Below are 11,668 nucleotides of genomic sequence, written 5' to 3'. Positions count from 1 at the left end.
CTTGGCCGTACATTTCTGGCTGGATTCTGGATAAAAGTGAGCAGCATCGTCAGAATTCCGGCTCATTTCCGACTGAACTGAACCACACGGTTTCTTGTTGTTGGTCTGACCGTATACTAAAACCACAGACAGTGCTGGGAAAATCACCAATAATCAAAACTCATCAGTGATAATTGTCACTACTGATCATGCTTTGCTATGATCACAACCATAAAAAATCACTAGTGATTTTCTCTGCAGCGATAATGTGCAAGCAAAAAATCATTACCCCAATATCACCGCCTGTGATCACGGCATGAATATGATTTTTCTTTGATCAGGATAATGTAGTAGAGGAAATCAGGTACGATAGAAAAGATGCAAAATCGGGGTTGATGATTATTGTAAGAAACTGTGTTTTATTTATTTCTTTCTTTTTGATAAATATGAGGCTGACATTATCGGTTCAAAAGCTGACAAAACTGGGGGTAAACAAAATCGGGGGCTAATAAAATCGGGTTTTTTCTGTGTCTACAAAAATTTAAAGCAGAATCCATTTTTTTCATTTTTCGTGTAATTCAAAATTGTTCAATTGAGTTTTTTGCGACTGGTCTCACGAACACTAATGAAGTTTCCTGGTTGAAAACAATCCCTTTTGCTGTCTTTGTTTATTATTTTCCACCAGCTTGTGATGTAGTATTTGTGTCATGCGGCGTATACGTACATGAGCCGTAGAAAAGTCTATTGGTCATTGCACAGTGACGTCATGTACTAAATGTGACAGGTGGTGGTCCTGTTGATTACATCTTGAATTTAGAGATTATTCATATTCTCAAAAAGATATATTGGGAAGCACTTGAAATATATTGGGAATCATGTTTTTGGAAGTATAAATGTTCTATAGAACGTCATACAATTAAATTGTCCTATTCCCTACTATGGGAAAATGTACATGCAAGATCAAATAAGTGAACTAATTATTTGTTAATCAATTACTTCTAGTGTTCTCTGAATCGGTAAGTAGTTTAGCGGTAAAATTTCTTGGGAATTAATTATTAGCACTAAGCTTATTTTAATGGATTCCACATTTGTTAAGTCCAAACTGTAAACAAAAGGACCAGCACCTGTCAAATTTGTGAGGTTAAGGCATTTCATTCAATGGTCAATGAGTTGCTAAGAAAAGTTAATACAGCGAAAACCCGATTTTATCAGCTAGCGATTTTGTCCACACCCGAGATTGTCAGCTTTTTGCTCCGATTTTGTCAGCCTCATACGAAATTATGTTTGATGGGCTCCAGCAGACGAACCGAGTCCAATTAGAGTAAATCCTTTCTCGAGCTTATTTTTCTTGCCTTAATGATGCAAAAAAATCAATCTATATAAAATTCTGTTATGTAATAGAAAAAAAATATATCCTAATTTTGCCAGCCTAAAATAAACAAAGGGGCTTATAAAACGGGTCTTCGCTATATATGGATTAGAAAAACTCTTGTAAGAGAACTGCGGAGAGAACATTTTTGGCAACGTATGCTCCGGCATTGTATGGCAACACATCCAATGTTATAAGGATAGGCAATGTTCGATTGGATTCGTTTTTTGACAGCTAAACGCGAATCCAATCGATCCAAAATGGAGTCTCCGCAGTTCTCTTTCTAGAGTTTTTCTAATATGGATTATTCCGCGCAGTGTCAAAACAACCAAAACTTGAAATCGACCTTCACGGATTAGAACCAATTTTCAAGAAATTGTTAATCTAGAGCCAATATATAATATCCCAAATTATTGTGTCGATTAAACCACCCCTTGGTCCATGTGAACACTCCATATTATAACAAATTGTTGAAAACAATTTTTTTTCTGATTATAATTGTGGCACTGTTTGCACTAGAATCAATCTGCGAGATGCTTTTTGAAGAAAATTGTTCAAGTAATCTAGAAAAGGTACTAGTTTTTAAGGGCAGTGTTGCCAAATGTGCATCGTTTTCACAACTTAAAGTACATTTTTCTCACAATAAATATATTGGATACTGCAAGCATTTGTAACACATAAAATATCAGTATACCGACTTTGCTCGACCGGTTTCAGGCACTCTCTTGGGATATTGATGACATTCTTCTTAGGATTCTTTTTGGATCCTTTTCAGTAATCTGATCGGATTCCAATGGAATCTATGTCATAATTTCGATTGAATCTTTATGCGTATTTCTACGCTTCTGCTGAAGATTTATTCAAGCAACTGATAGTCGATAGAGTCATGCTCATATTTTCAATAAAATCCTGTGTAAAATTCTTATGAAAATCCTGCTCAGAGTTTCAGTGAAGTTAGAAACAATATTGCTCTTCTTCCGTTATCCCCTTCAACATCTAACATCCATAATACCTATGGAGATTGTGTCGGTTCCCTGTATCTTAGTATTTATTCAACTAACATTCCCTAAATAAGCAATAAACAAAACTAACATTCCCTTCCCTTTAGCGATCGTAAGGACATGGCAAGGTATCCCAGTAAAGTTTAGCCGGAAATGAACTGGAATTCTGGTTGGTTCCAATTCGTACTCGGGCTCCAGTGACACAACCGATTCTTGCTCTTAGAATTTCATTCTAAATAAAAAAAAATTAAAGTTGGTGCAAAATATTTTCAGAAAATTCTAAGCTGAGGTTATACGAATAGTTGTGTTCAACTACCCAGTTACCGTGGCAAGCAGAAAGTTAGCAAAAGTTGAGCAAAGCGAAATTGATGCTGGCAGAGTTTCTGCGAGCATTTTGCGCGATTTGTGCGAGAATTTTGGCAACGAATTCGCTCAAATGTAACAACCGTTTCTGACAGAATCGGTTAAACCAACCGTTGCTGCTCACTTCTATCCAGAATCCAGTCAGAAATGTACGGCCAAGATCTCTGCACGCTTCCTGCCACATCTTTGTCAGATGTTTTGCTCGATTCGTGCTAAATTCTACTAGGTAAGAATTATCAGGATCTTTGCACAGTTTATGTCCGAGTTTTGCTCGGTTCCTGTCAAAATTTGCCAGAAAACGCGAGCGAAACCGAGTTCGCCCTAGCTCAACTAACCCGGCAGGATACACGCAGAAATCTGACAGGGCTACCAAACCAAGACTTACAGAAATCTATCAGAGCGGTCTCTGCCAGAAAATTTGCTCACTGGGCCAATGTGTCTACGCCACATCGCTTTTGCGCGTGCTGTCCGACTTCGCTACCGCTCAGTCGGACTTAATCTAGGGATAACCCCCATTGTTAAGTAAGCCGGGCAAACGAGTTGATCACAGGTTCGCCTACTTCCGACGGCGGATCGGTTGCGTCACTGGAGCCGGATTACGAATTAAAACCAGCCAGCATTCCTGGTGAGCTTAACTGGGAAGTTTGCCAAAATTTAATCTGGGAAATAAAAATTTTCTGGCAACGCTCCAGCACTCCGTTAAACTCTAACGATTTCGCCAGCAATGGAAGCAAATTTGACCCCTCTAAGAACGGTTGGTTTCAAAATCGTCCAATGAAGGTCGTTCGTTGGACCAATTTGGACAACGTCCAAATAACCGTTCAACAAACGTCCATCGTTGGACCCGTGTTGAACGATTTTGAAACAATTTTTTGGACGTCTCAGTGGGACGCTATGGAACAGAGATGCCAGATTTGAAGATTTATCTTCATTTTGAAGACATTTGAAATGTTGTGAAGACGTGTTTTTCATTTTAAAGACAAATTTTTTTGGATGCCTGACTGATTTCTGGCAGAATTCTGGCTCAAACTCAAAAGCCGATTCAGAATCCTGGTTGTTGAAGACAAATGAAGACACATTTTATAAAATATGAAGACATTTGAAAACGATACCTGGTATCTCTGCTATGGAATGAACTTTGTTTACTTTCGACAAGTTTTAATTCGAGCCAACAACATCCAACCCAAGAGAGTGACATGACGTCATTTTATCGTAGTCAAGTACTTTGTTTTTAACAAAAATTAACGTAAAAATACTCGAAAAATGACAGTTCAGCGAGCTTGTTTACATGGTGTTAAAATTCGAATGCAATTTCAGGGCCCATATTAATGGCTCGAATCAAAACTCGTCGAAATGTCAATTGACGATAGGTTCATCCGGAGTGTTCATTTGTGTTTACATTTTGCTAGCGTTGCCAATTTTATTTTGTGTCCAGCACCCAATGTGGCTACGCCACATCGCTTTTGCGCGTGCTGTCCGACTTCGCTACCGCTCAGTCGAACTTAAACTAGGGATAGCCCCTATGTTTGAGTAAGCCGGGCAAACGAGTGGATCACAGGTTCGCTTGCTTCCGATGGCGGGTCGGTGGCCACCTCGCCCGGCGGATCCTCAGCGGCTTTGCGCCGCTTCGGTTCCTAGGCCTCGGTTATGCGGCTAAGCCGCATCGAAATGGTACCCCTTAAACATTCTAACTTGAATCGGTTGTGTCACCGGAGCCGGAATACGAATTAGAACCAGCCAGCATTCCGGCTGACTTAAACTGGGAAGTTTAGTAAAATTGAATCTGGAAATAATTTTTTTTTGGCAACGCTCCAGCACTCCGTTGATTTCACCACCTGGGCGCCAGGTTGACGATATGAAATGAACTTTGTTTACTTTCGACAAGTTTTGATTCGAGCCAACAACATCCAGCCGCAATTTCATGTACTGGGTGGAAGCATTTTCACATTTTCTAAATCCATGTAAACAAGCTCTCTGAACTGTCAGAAATGTGAGGCTATACATTTTCATGCAATGTTCTATAGCTATAACGCTCCATAGGTGTAGTTCGCTGTCAAGTCTCCATGCCAACCTTTGGAGTTTGACAGTCAAACTCCAAATATCGCTATGGGGATGCCAGATAGCTAGAATAATTCCTATGCTATATTTCACACTAAGGAGGAAAATTTGGTCAAAACCAAAATTTATCACTAGGGTGAAAATTTGTTGGTAAAATCAGTCTTTGTAGTTGAGGGCACAAATCCTTATTTCATACTCAGTTGCGTTTCGGCTTCGCCTCATCAGAAACCGACACTAACTTATTGTCGGAATAGATCATCGGCATAAACAGAACTTCTGCTCGAACGGGACATCACGTTTGATCAGTCGTTCGATTGAAACACAAAGTGTGTTTTAGTTTTAAGGAATTTGCGTCAAGCCGGCGCTAATCTATTCCGACAATATGTTAGTGTCGGTTTCTGATGAGGCGAAGCCGAAACGCAACTGAGTATGAAGAATAATTCCGCTTATTTCAATTGAAATGACAGTTGCGATGTTTTCAAACACATTTCGAATGCGACCCCAAATATATCTCGATAAACATATGATTACGGCTTAAAAGCCAACTGTCAAAATTCTCTTTGAAAGGAAATTCCGGACAAACCGGACAGCAGGTTACGAAAAAGAAAACTTTTCTCTTTTGTTTACTACCGACATCTGTGATTGGTAACGGTTTGTCCGAAATTTACTTTCAAAGAGAATTTTGACAGTTGGCTTTTAAGCCGTAATCATATGTTTGTCGAGATATGTTATCTGTGGCCATAGGGAAAGAGTTTCTACCGCTTCACCCATTAGAGTTAAAAATTCTAAGCGCGCAGTAAAATCACCGAATGAACGACCGAAGTGGAACAATACCTCACTAAACCAGGACGGACGTTATTCAGCATCACCGACGTTTGCGAATCCGGTAAAGTCTACAACTATTCACCTCGCAAGTAGATTGCACTGACATAACCGGAAGTATTTGAGCTTTCGAGAATGGAACCGAGCGTAGGTTCATTCAATTCTGATTGCTGGAATTGAAGGCGCAAAACTCACAGGTTTATCAAACAGAAAAGCATTCCTAATAATAGCTTTTCGCCATTAATTTGAATGTGCTTTGATGAATCCTAAATAGTGCCATTTTCCATCAGAGTCGAAGAATCATTCTGCGAAGCCCTAGGCTATCGAATGAGAAAGAACAGCCACGGCAACGGCAACGACGACGACTACGACTATACGACGACGATAATACACATTGTTGTCGGTGGAATTTTGCAATAAATCTAAATAAATGAAGTGAGTACTGGAACTAAATGATAAATAACAATGGCAGTGCCACATTGCACCGACCTCTAATAGCATCACAGGCTGCTCCTGCTGTTGCTGCTGCTCGGATGTTGCTAGTCCCGGACCAGTCTAAAAAGCGAAGCAGGGGGAGAAAGGGATGAAAGTGATACCCGTCCTGCCGGCCGAACGAGAAGCGGATCACTACTATTACCTACTATCGAGTTACACACAGTTGCTCGGGAAGGGTTGGTGAATGAAACAAGAGCGGTGGTGGTGGAAGAAGCACCAGGGATTCCAGTGATGTCACACACGCGTTTATTAACAGCTCGTATTTTTTTTTTCTTTCGTCCCGACATAACAGTAACCTCGACTGTTCCGTTAGGTCGCAGCTATCCATACCAGCTAGCGCTGTTGGTATCCTGTGCTGAAGCTGTGTGTTGCTATTCGGATCGTGGAGCACATTTGTTGCACACAGGATCCATTGCCGAGCCAGCCGGCCGGGGGTGAGTCGGGCTCAATAAACGAGGGGAGACGAGCTGAGGTGGTTGGGGGTGATAAAAAATAGCGCACATTCATTAGAATTTCTCCACGCTGCTTCTGCGAGATTAGGCGAACGTTTGCTGCGATAGGCTGCTCCAGGGGAATCAAGGATTTGTATATCCATCGCTTTCTGGTTTTGTGTAGAAATTTGGATACGTTCGTTTTGATTATCCCGGAACATAAAAAAAAATTTGCCTTTCCCATATAGAAAGGTTTATCACTCGGAATTTCGAAATTTTACTGAGGCTCGTTGGGTCGTATCTCTTATACCAATCGACTCAGTTCGTCGAGATCGGAAAATGTCTGTATGTGTGTATATGAGTTTTATTTTATCGAGGGGAATCTTCAAAAGAGACCATTACCGACTTGGCCGTGGTACTGTCGGATTCTTACTGCAGCTTTTTCTCCAGCAAATCTACCGACTAACCTTCAATTTCGTGTATCTCCGTGTCCTCTGCCTGCAGAGACTACCGTTGTGTATTACTTCGGGAGGGGATTGTGCTCTTGCACTTCTTCTTTACTAAAGCCCTTTGGCTCTACGACTGCGTCGATTCGCTGTGTGGGTGTTTTTTCTTCTTTTTTTCTTCATTTTTTTTGCATTCTATTTTTTTAACTTAATAAAAAACTGAATATTTTCTTTTTTTTCTTTTTTTTTCAACCCACGTACAGCCTGGGACGGGACTTGCCGATAGATGTTTTCTTTTTGTTTTTTTTTCGTTCATTCTATCGTTCGTCTCACATAGCCTCTCTTTTTGCCTCATTTAGATTAAATGGACTGGCTGCATTTGACAGTACCCCCTGGCGAAGAGATACCGAAAACCTAACTCGTATCTTTTCATAGCCATCCTCGCAGGATTTTTAACCGACGTGATGTATCTTTGCTGTGGTGGAGCTCCAACGGAATTAGTGTTACTGTCATTAGCCCCAGCTATCTTGAGCACGTTGGCCACTCTTCATACGCGGAGCCCTTTGGTTTTTCTGTGTACGTTGAGTAAGCACACTATCTAACCCTCGCTGCATAACTGGTCGGCCCAGGACCATTGCCGTTGATGGAACCCTTCGAGACGTGATCCGATCAGGTCGCTATCCAAGCTTCGATGAGCAGTACGGTGACCTCGGAACCGTCGCCAACTTCTGAACTGGTCGAAACGTGAACCAATCGCCGAAAACTTGAACGCATTCCTTCACAGCAATTCTCCGCTATCAATGAAAAGTCGAACGGATTAGTGTGACTGTCGGTAGCTGTCAGCTTTCTCTGAGCCCATTTCCCCCTTCTGTATACATTGAGCCAGCTTGATGGCAAGTCCTCGCTGCGTAGCCGGTCCAAATACGAGCATCGGCCGCGCTGAAACTCGTCGGAACGTGAACCAATCTGGAGAAGCCAAGACCTGGCTCGCGTTTCTTCACGGCCACACTAGCAGAGATTATAACCGACTTGAACCACTCGCTCATTCCGCCCATATCTTGCTAGTTGGTGTTGCCAGCTTGTTGTTCTACTGTTCTATTTGCCACTTTCATTGAAGCTCCGACAGTATTTGTATCACTACATTCTATACGTTAAGCGAAGGAATCTCCCCTCGGGCAGCAGCGAATCTTGGACAGACGAGGACCACATGTTTCAGTGTTTCCTCGATGTGTATGCACTCCGGACAAAAGGGTAGCGTGTCCGACCCGATGCAGGTACTAGTTGAAACTAGACAAGAACGGCGTCAGATTGCAGGTTACTTCACCATGCCTCCTATTTACACATGTCGAGAGAACCGATAGGAATCTGTGAGTACACCTTCCTTTTTCCGACGAGTCCCAATCATGCTGCTATTGGGCCATCATGTCAACTCTCGGTGTTTTTCGTATTCTCCATGGTCCCCTTCCGCTTATAGCATTCGTTATCTTACACTAGGATGAAGCTGATAGGGATCATTCCAGCAATAACGCAGACTTCCTCTGGTGAGATAGTCCTGTACGTGCTTGCGCTCCACTTGGCCACGAACCTGAACGTATTACTTAGCTTTACTCGATTTCGCTGTGTTTTCAGCGCCGCCACCCACACCGGGCCTCCGTACATCACTATCGATGATGATACACTAGCCAGAGGACGTCTCTTGCTACTGCTTGGCCCGGCGTTATTCGGTATGATTCTGCCTAAAACGTATATAGCTTTGGCTGCCTTCTCACAGGCATAGTCGACTTGGGTATTGAAGTTCAGTCGGTCATCAATCATTACTCCCAGCTGTTTCAGCGTCCGCTTTGAGACCGACAGTAATCTGTACTCGCTACAACACTTTGCTGACCAATATCACCTCCGTTTTGTGATGGGCTATCTGTAACTTCACTTCTTGCACCTAGTTTCCAACCCTGTTGATTTCTTCCATCGCCAACATTTCCACATCTTCCGGCGTCCATCTCAGTACCGTTATTAAGATGTCGTCTGCGAACCCATCGATCTCTAGGCTCCTAGGCAGCTTAAGCGTCAGCACGCCTTTATGCATCCCGTTCCAAAGCGTTGGACCCAGGATGGAGCCTTGCGGGACTCCTGCTGTGATTCTAATCAAATTTGTCCCCTATTTGTCCCATATGTCCGGACCTGCTTCTGGAAATAACTCCTTAGAATTACACACGGGTAACTAGGGACCCTCATTTTGTGCAGTGATTCCGCGACGGCTTCCTAACTTTGAGCTATGGAATGCATTTTTGACGTCTATCCTCTTCTTTTCTATTCTTTTTTTCTATTTGCGCACCAGATCGAATCTCTCCGAATGGCGTCCACCGTAGACTTACCCTTCCGAATTCCGAACTTGTTTTTCGACAACACTTTATCTCTTTTCGTAAATGTTGTCAGCCTGTTAAGGACAATCCTCTCCAAGAGTTTCACGAGCGTATCTAGCAGACATATTGGTCTATACGACTGTGGAACCTCGGGTGGGTTATCTGGTTTGGGAAGCATCTTCCTTTTGTCAAAGAAGTGGCCCTCATCTAATAGCTTTTGACCCTGTCCTGAAAATATCTGGAAGTGTCTGGATTGCCGCTCTCAATGCGATATTGGAAATTCCGAAAAGGCGCTTTCTTAACCTTTATACCCTTTGCCAATGTGAAGAGCTCCTTGTTGGAAACTCGTATCACTACGGCATTGTCCTGCTCTACCTCGCTATACGGTACAATCGGCCATATCATTAGATCGTGCTCCGGAAAGAGCCCTTCTATGATAACTTTCAGTCTATCAGGGCTTATTTCCAGAAGCGTCATGGGCCCTATGATCTTTGCTATTGACGCACGGTATGTGTCGTCCCAAACTTCCACAACTCTTTAAAGCAAATCGATTTACTTCGCTTTATCACAATGCGTCCTAATGTGGCCCTTGGGATAGCTAGCGCGGAGGACTCCGAGCTCCTCGTTTCACCGGTATGTGTGGTGTCACATACTCTTGCTAGAGTTTCCTTTAACTCTTTCGCGTTGATGTCAGGGAAGTGGCTCGCTACCCGAAGTGCTTCCACAAATGTCAAATAACTTCTCCATCCACTTCCGCTCGTGTGCTCTCACCCTCTGAATTGGGGCTTGGTATCGTTTACCAAAACTATGCTGGATTGCCAGGTGGTCACTATGCGTGTAGTCTAACGACCGGCTGCAAGAGGTAACGTCAATGATGGATTCACGTCGATTTCTGCTGAAAGTTGTGCTGGTGCCCTCATTGCGTAGCATAGCATAGCATTCACTTTGGCTAGAGCTTCAAACAGGCTATACCCTCTTGTGTTGGTATGTCTGCTTTCCCACTCCACTGCTCAAGCAATGGAATCTCGTCCGATGACTACCAGCTCGTCAGTAGCCTTGTCTAGCATCCGATGGAATTACTCTACCGTCCATCTAAGGGACGCGTAGCAGCTTTATACAAAATTTCCATTGATTTTGGTAATCACGTAACCTTCGTATGAGTTTAAGCCTACTTCCTGTATGGCCTATTGGCCCACAACATGAATTGCAACCATTCCTGAGCTATCCACTGCCCAGATACTGTTTTCGATAGGTATTCAGTAGGCTCCACAATAATTGCAACATCGCATTTCGTTTCTATTGTCGACTGCCACAATAGCGGCTGTGCAGTGTCGTAATGATTGAGGTTTAACTGTGTCACCTACACCACTTCTAGCCCTTCATTGCCTTTTTGTACCCTCCCCACATTTTCTGCACAGATCAGATCTGTATTTTCAGAGACTTTGCAATTTCTCGCCTGGTGACTAAAGCCCATTAATTTGTTTGGAAACTCTAGAGACAGCCTCCAGTGAACACACTGGTCACCAATGATTGATTCGGTCTTTTTCCAACAATTTGTTAGCTACAGTCGTGGAAAGCCGTATCGACGTCGTCTGCATGCAGTGGTAGGGCTTCCTCGTCCGAATTATCACTGGTGTATCTCTCAAATCATGTTCCTTCAGCGCACTTCTCAGCTCACCTCCTGTTGTTATCTCGTCCAGGTTCCTACACTCAATCATTGTCTCATGGGCTAGGGCGCTTACGGTTGCTTCCACGCCTAGCGAGTTTTCAATGAGCGTCATGAAGGCTACGTTCTTGACCGTCGGGTCTTCTTTAGTTCGAAGAGCATCTCACTTTTCTGAGTGCTACGGGTTCTCACAGGTTCCTTGCTTCCGATTGACTTCTTGCTCATTCTTTGGTTTTCTCTTTTCTTCGTCCTCTCCAGGTGACTCCCTTTTCTCTTGCTTCCTCAAATACTGCTTTCACCTTGTCCTCGTTAATCGTTTTTTCGGCATGATCAGTACGCGTCCTCAGCGCGATCTGCTCTCTTCCGACGACATTTATGGCGGACTTTATACTCGTCAATAGATGCTTAATCTTAATGTGGACATTGTCCTTGTCCTTTAAGAACTCGTAGAGCTCCTCTATTTTCTTCTTGATTTCCGCCGTGATGGGCCTTCCAAGCTACAGTCCTAACCGAAGCTGAGGATCCGAGCACTGAAGCCGCTGAGGATCCGCTGGGCGAGATGGCCGCCAACTTGCCGTCGGAAGCAAGCGAACCTGTGATCCATTCGTTTGCCCGGCTTACTCAAACATAGGGGCTATCCCACAGCACGCGCAAAAGCGATGTGGCGTAGCCACATTG

General features: G+C 43.2%; 1 protein-coding gene across 1 annotated transcript; it reads right to left on the bottom strand.

The window, feature by feature from the left end:
• Positions 1 to 8,449: 8,449 nt before the first annotated feature.
• Positions 8,450 to 8,779, bottom strand: LOC131676090 (uncharacterized). The gene has a single exon (XM_058955219.1). It carries the CDS (start codon positions 8,777 to 8,779, stop codon positions 8,450 to 8,452), a length of 330 nt encoding a protein of 109 aa, XP_058811202.1.
• Between the last annotated feature and the right edge of the window lie 2,889 nt (positions 8,780 to 11,668).

Source organism: Topomyia yanbarensis, chromosome 1 (assembly GCF_030247195.1).
Source record: "Topomyia yanbarensis strain Yona2022 chromosome 1, ASM3024719v1, whole genome shotgun sequence".
Lineage (NCBI taxonomy): Eukaryota > Metazoa > Arthropoda > Insecta > Diptera > Culicidae > Topomyia > Topomyia yanbarensis.
Note: the sequence above shows the minus strand (reverse complement) of the source record. Positions and strands in the feature narration are given on the sequence as shown.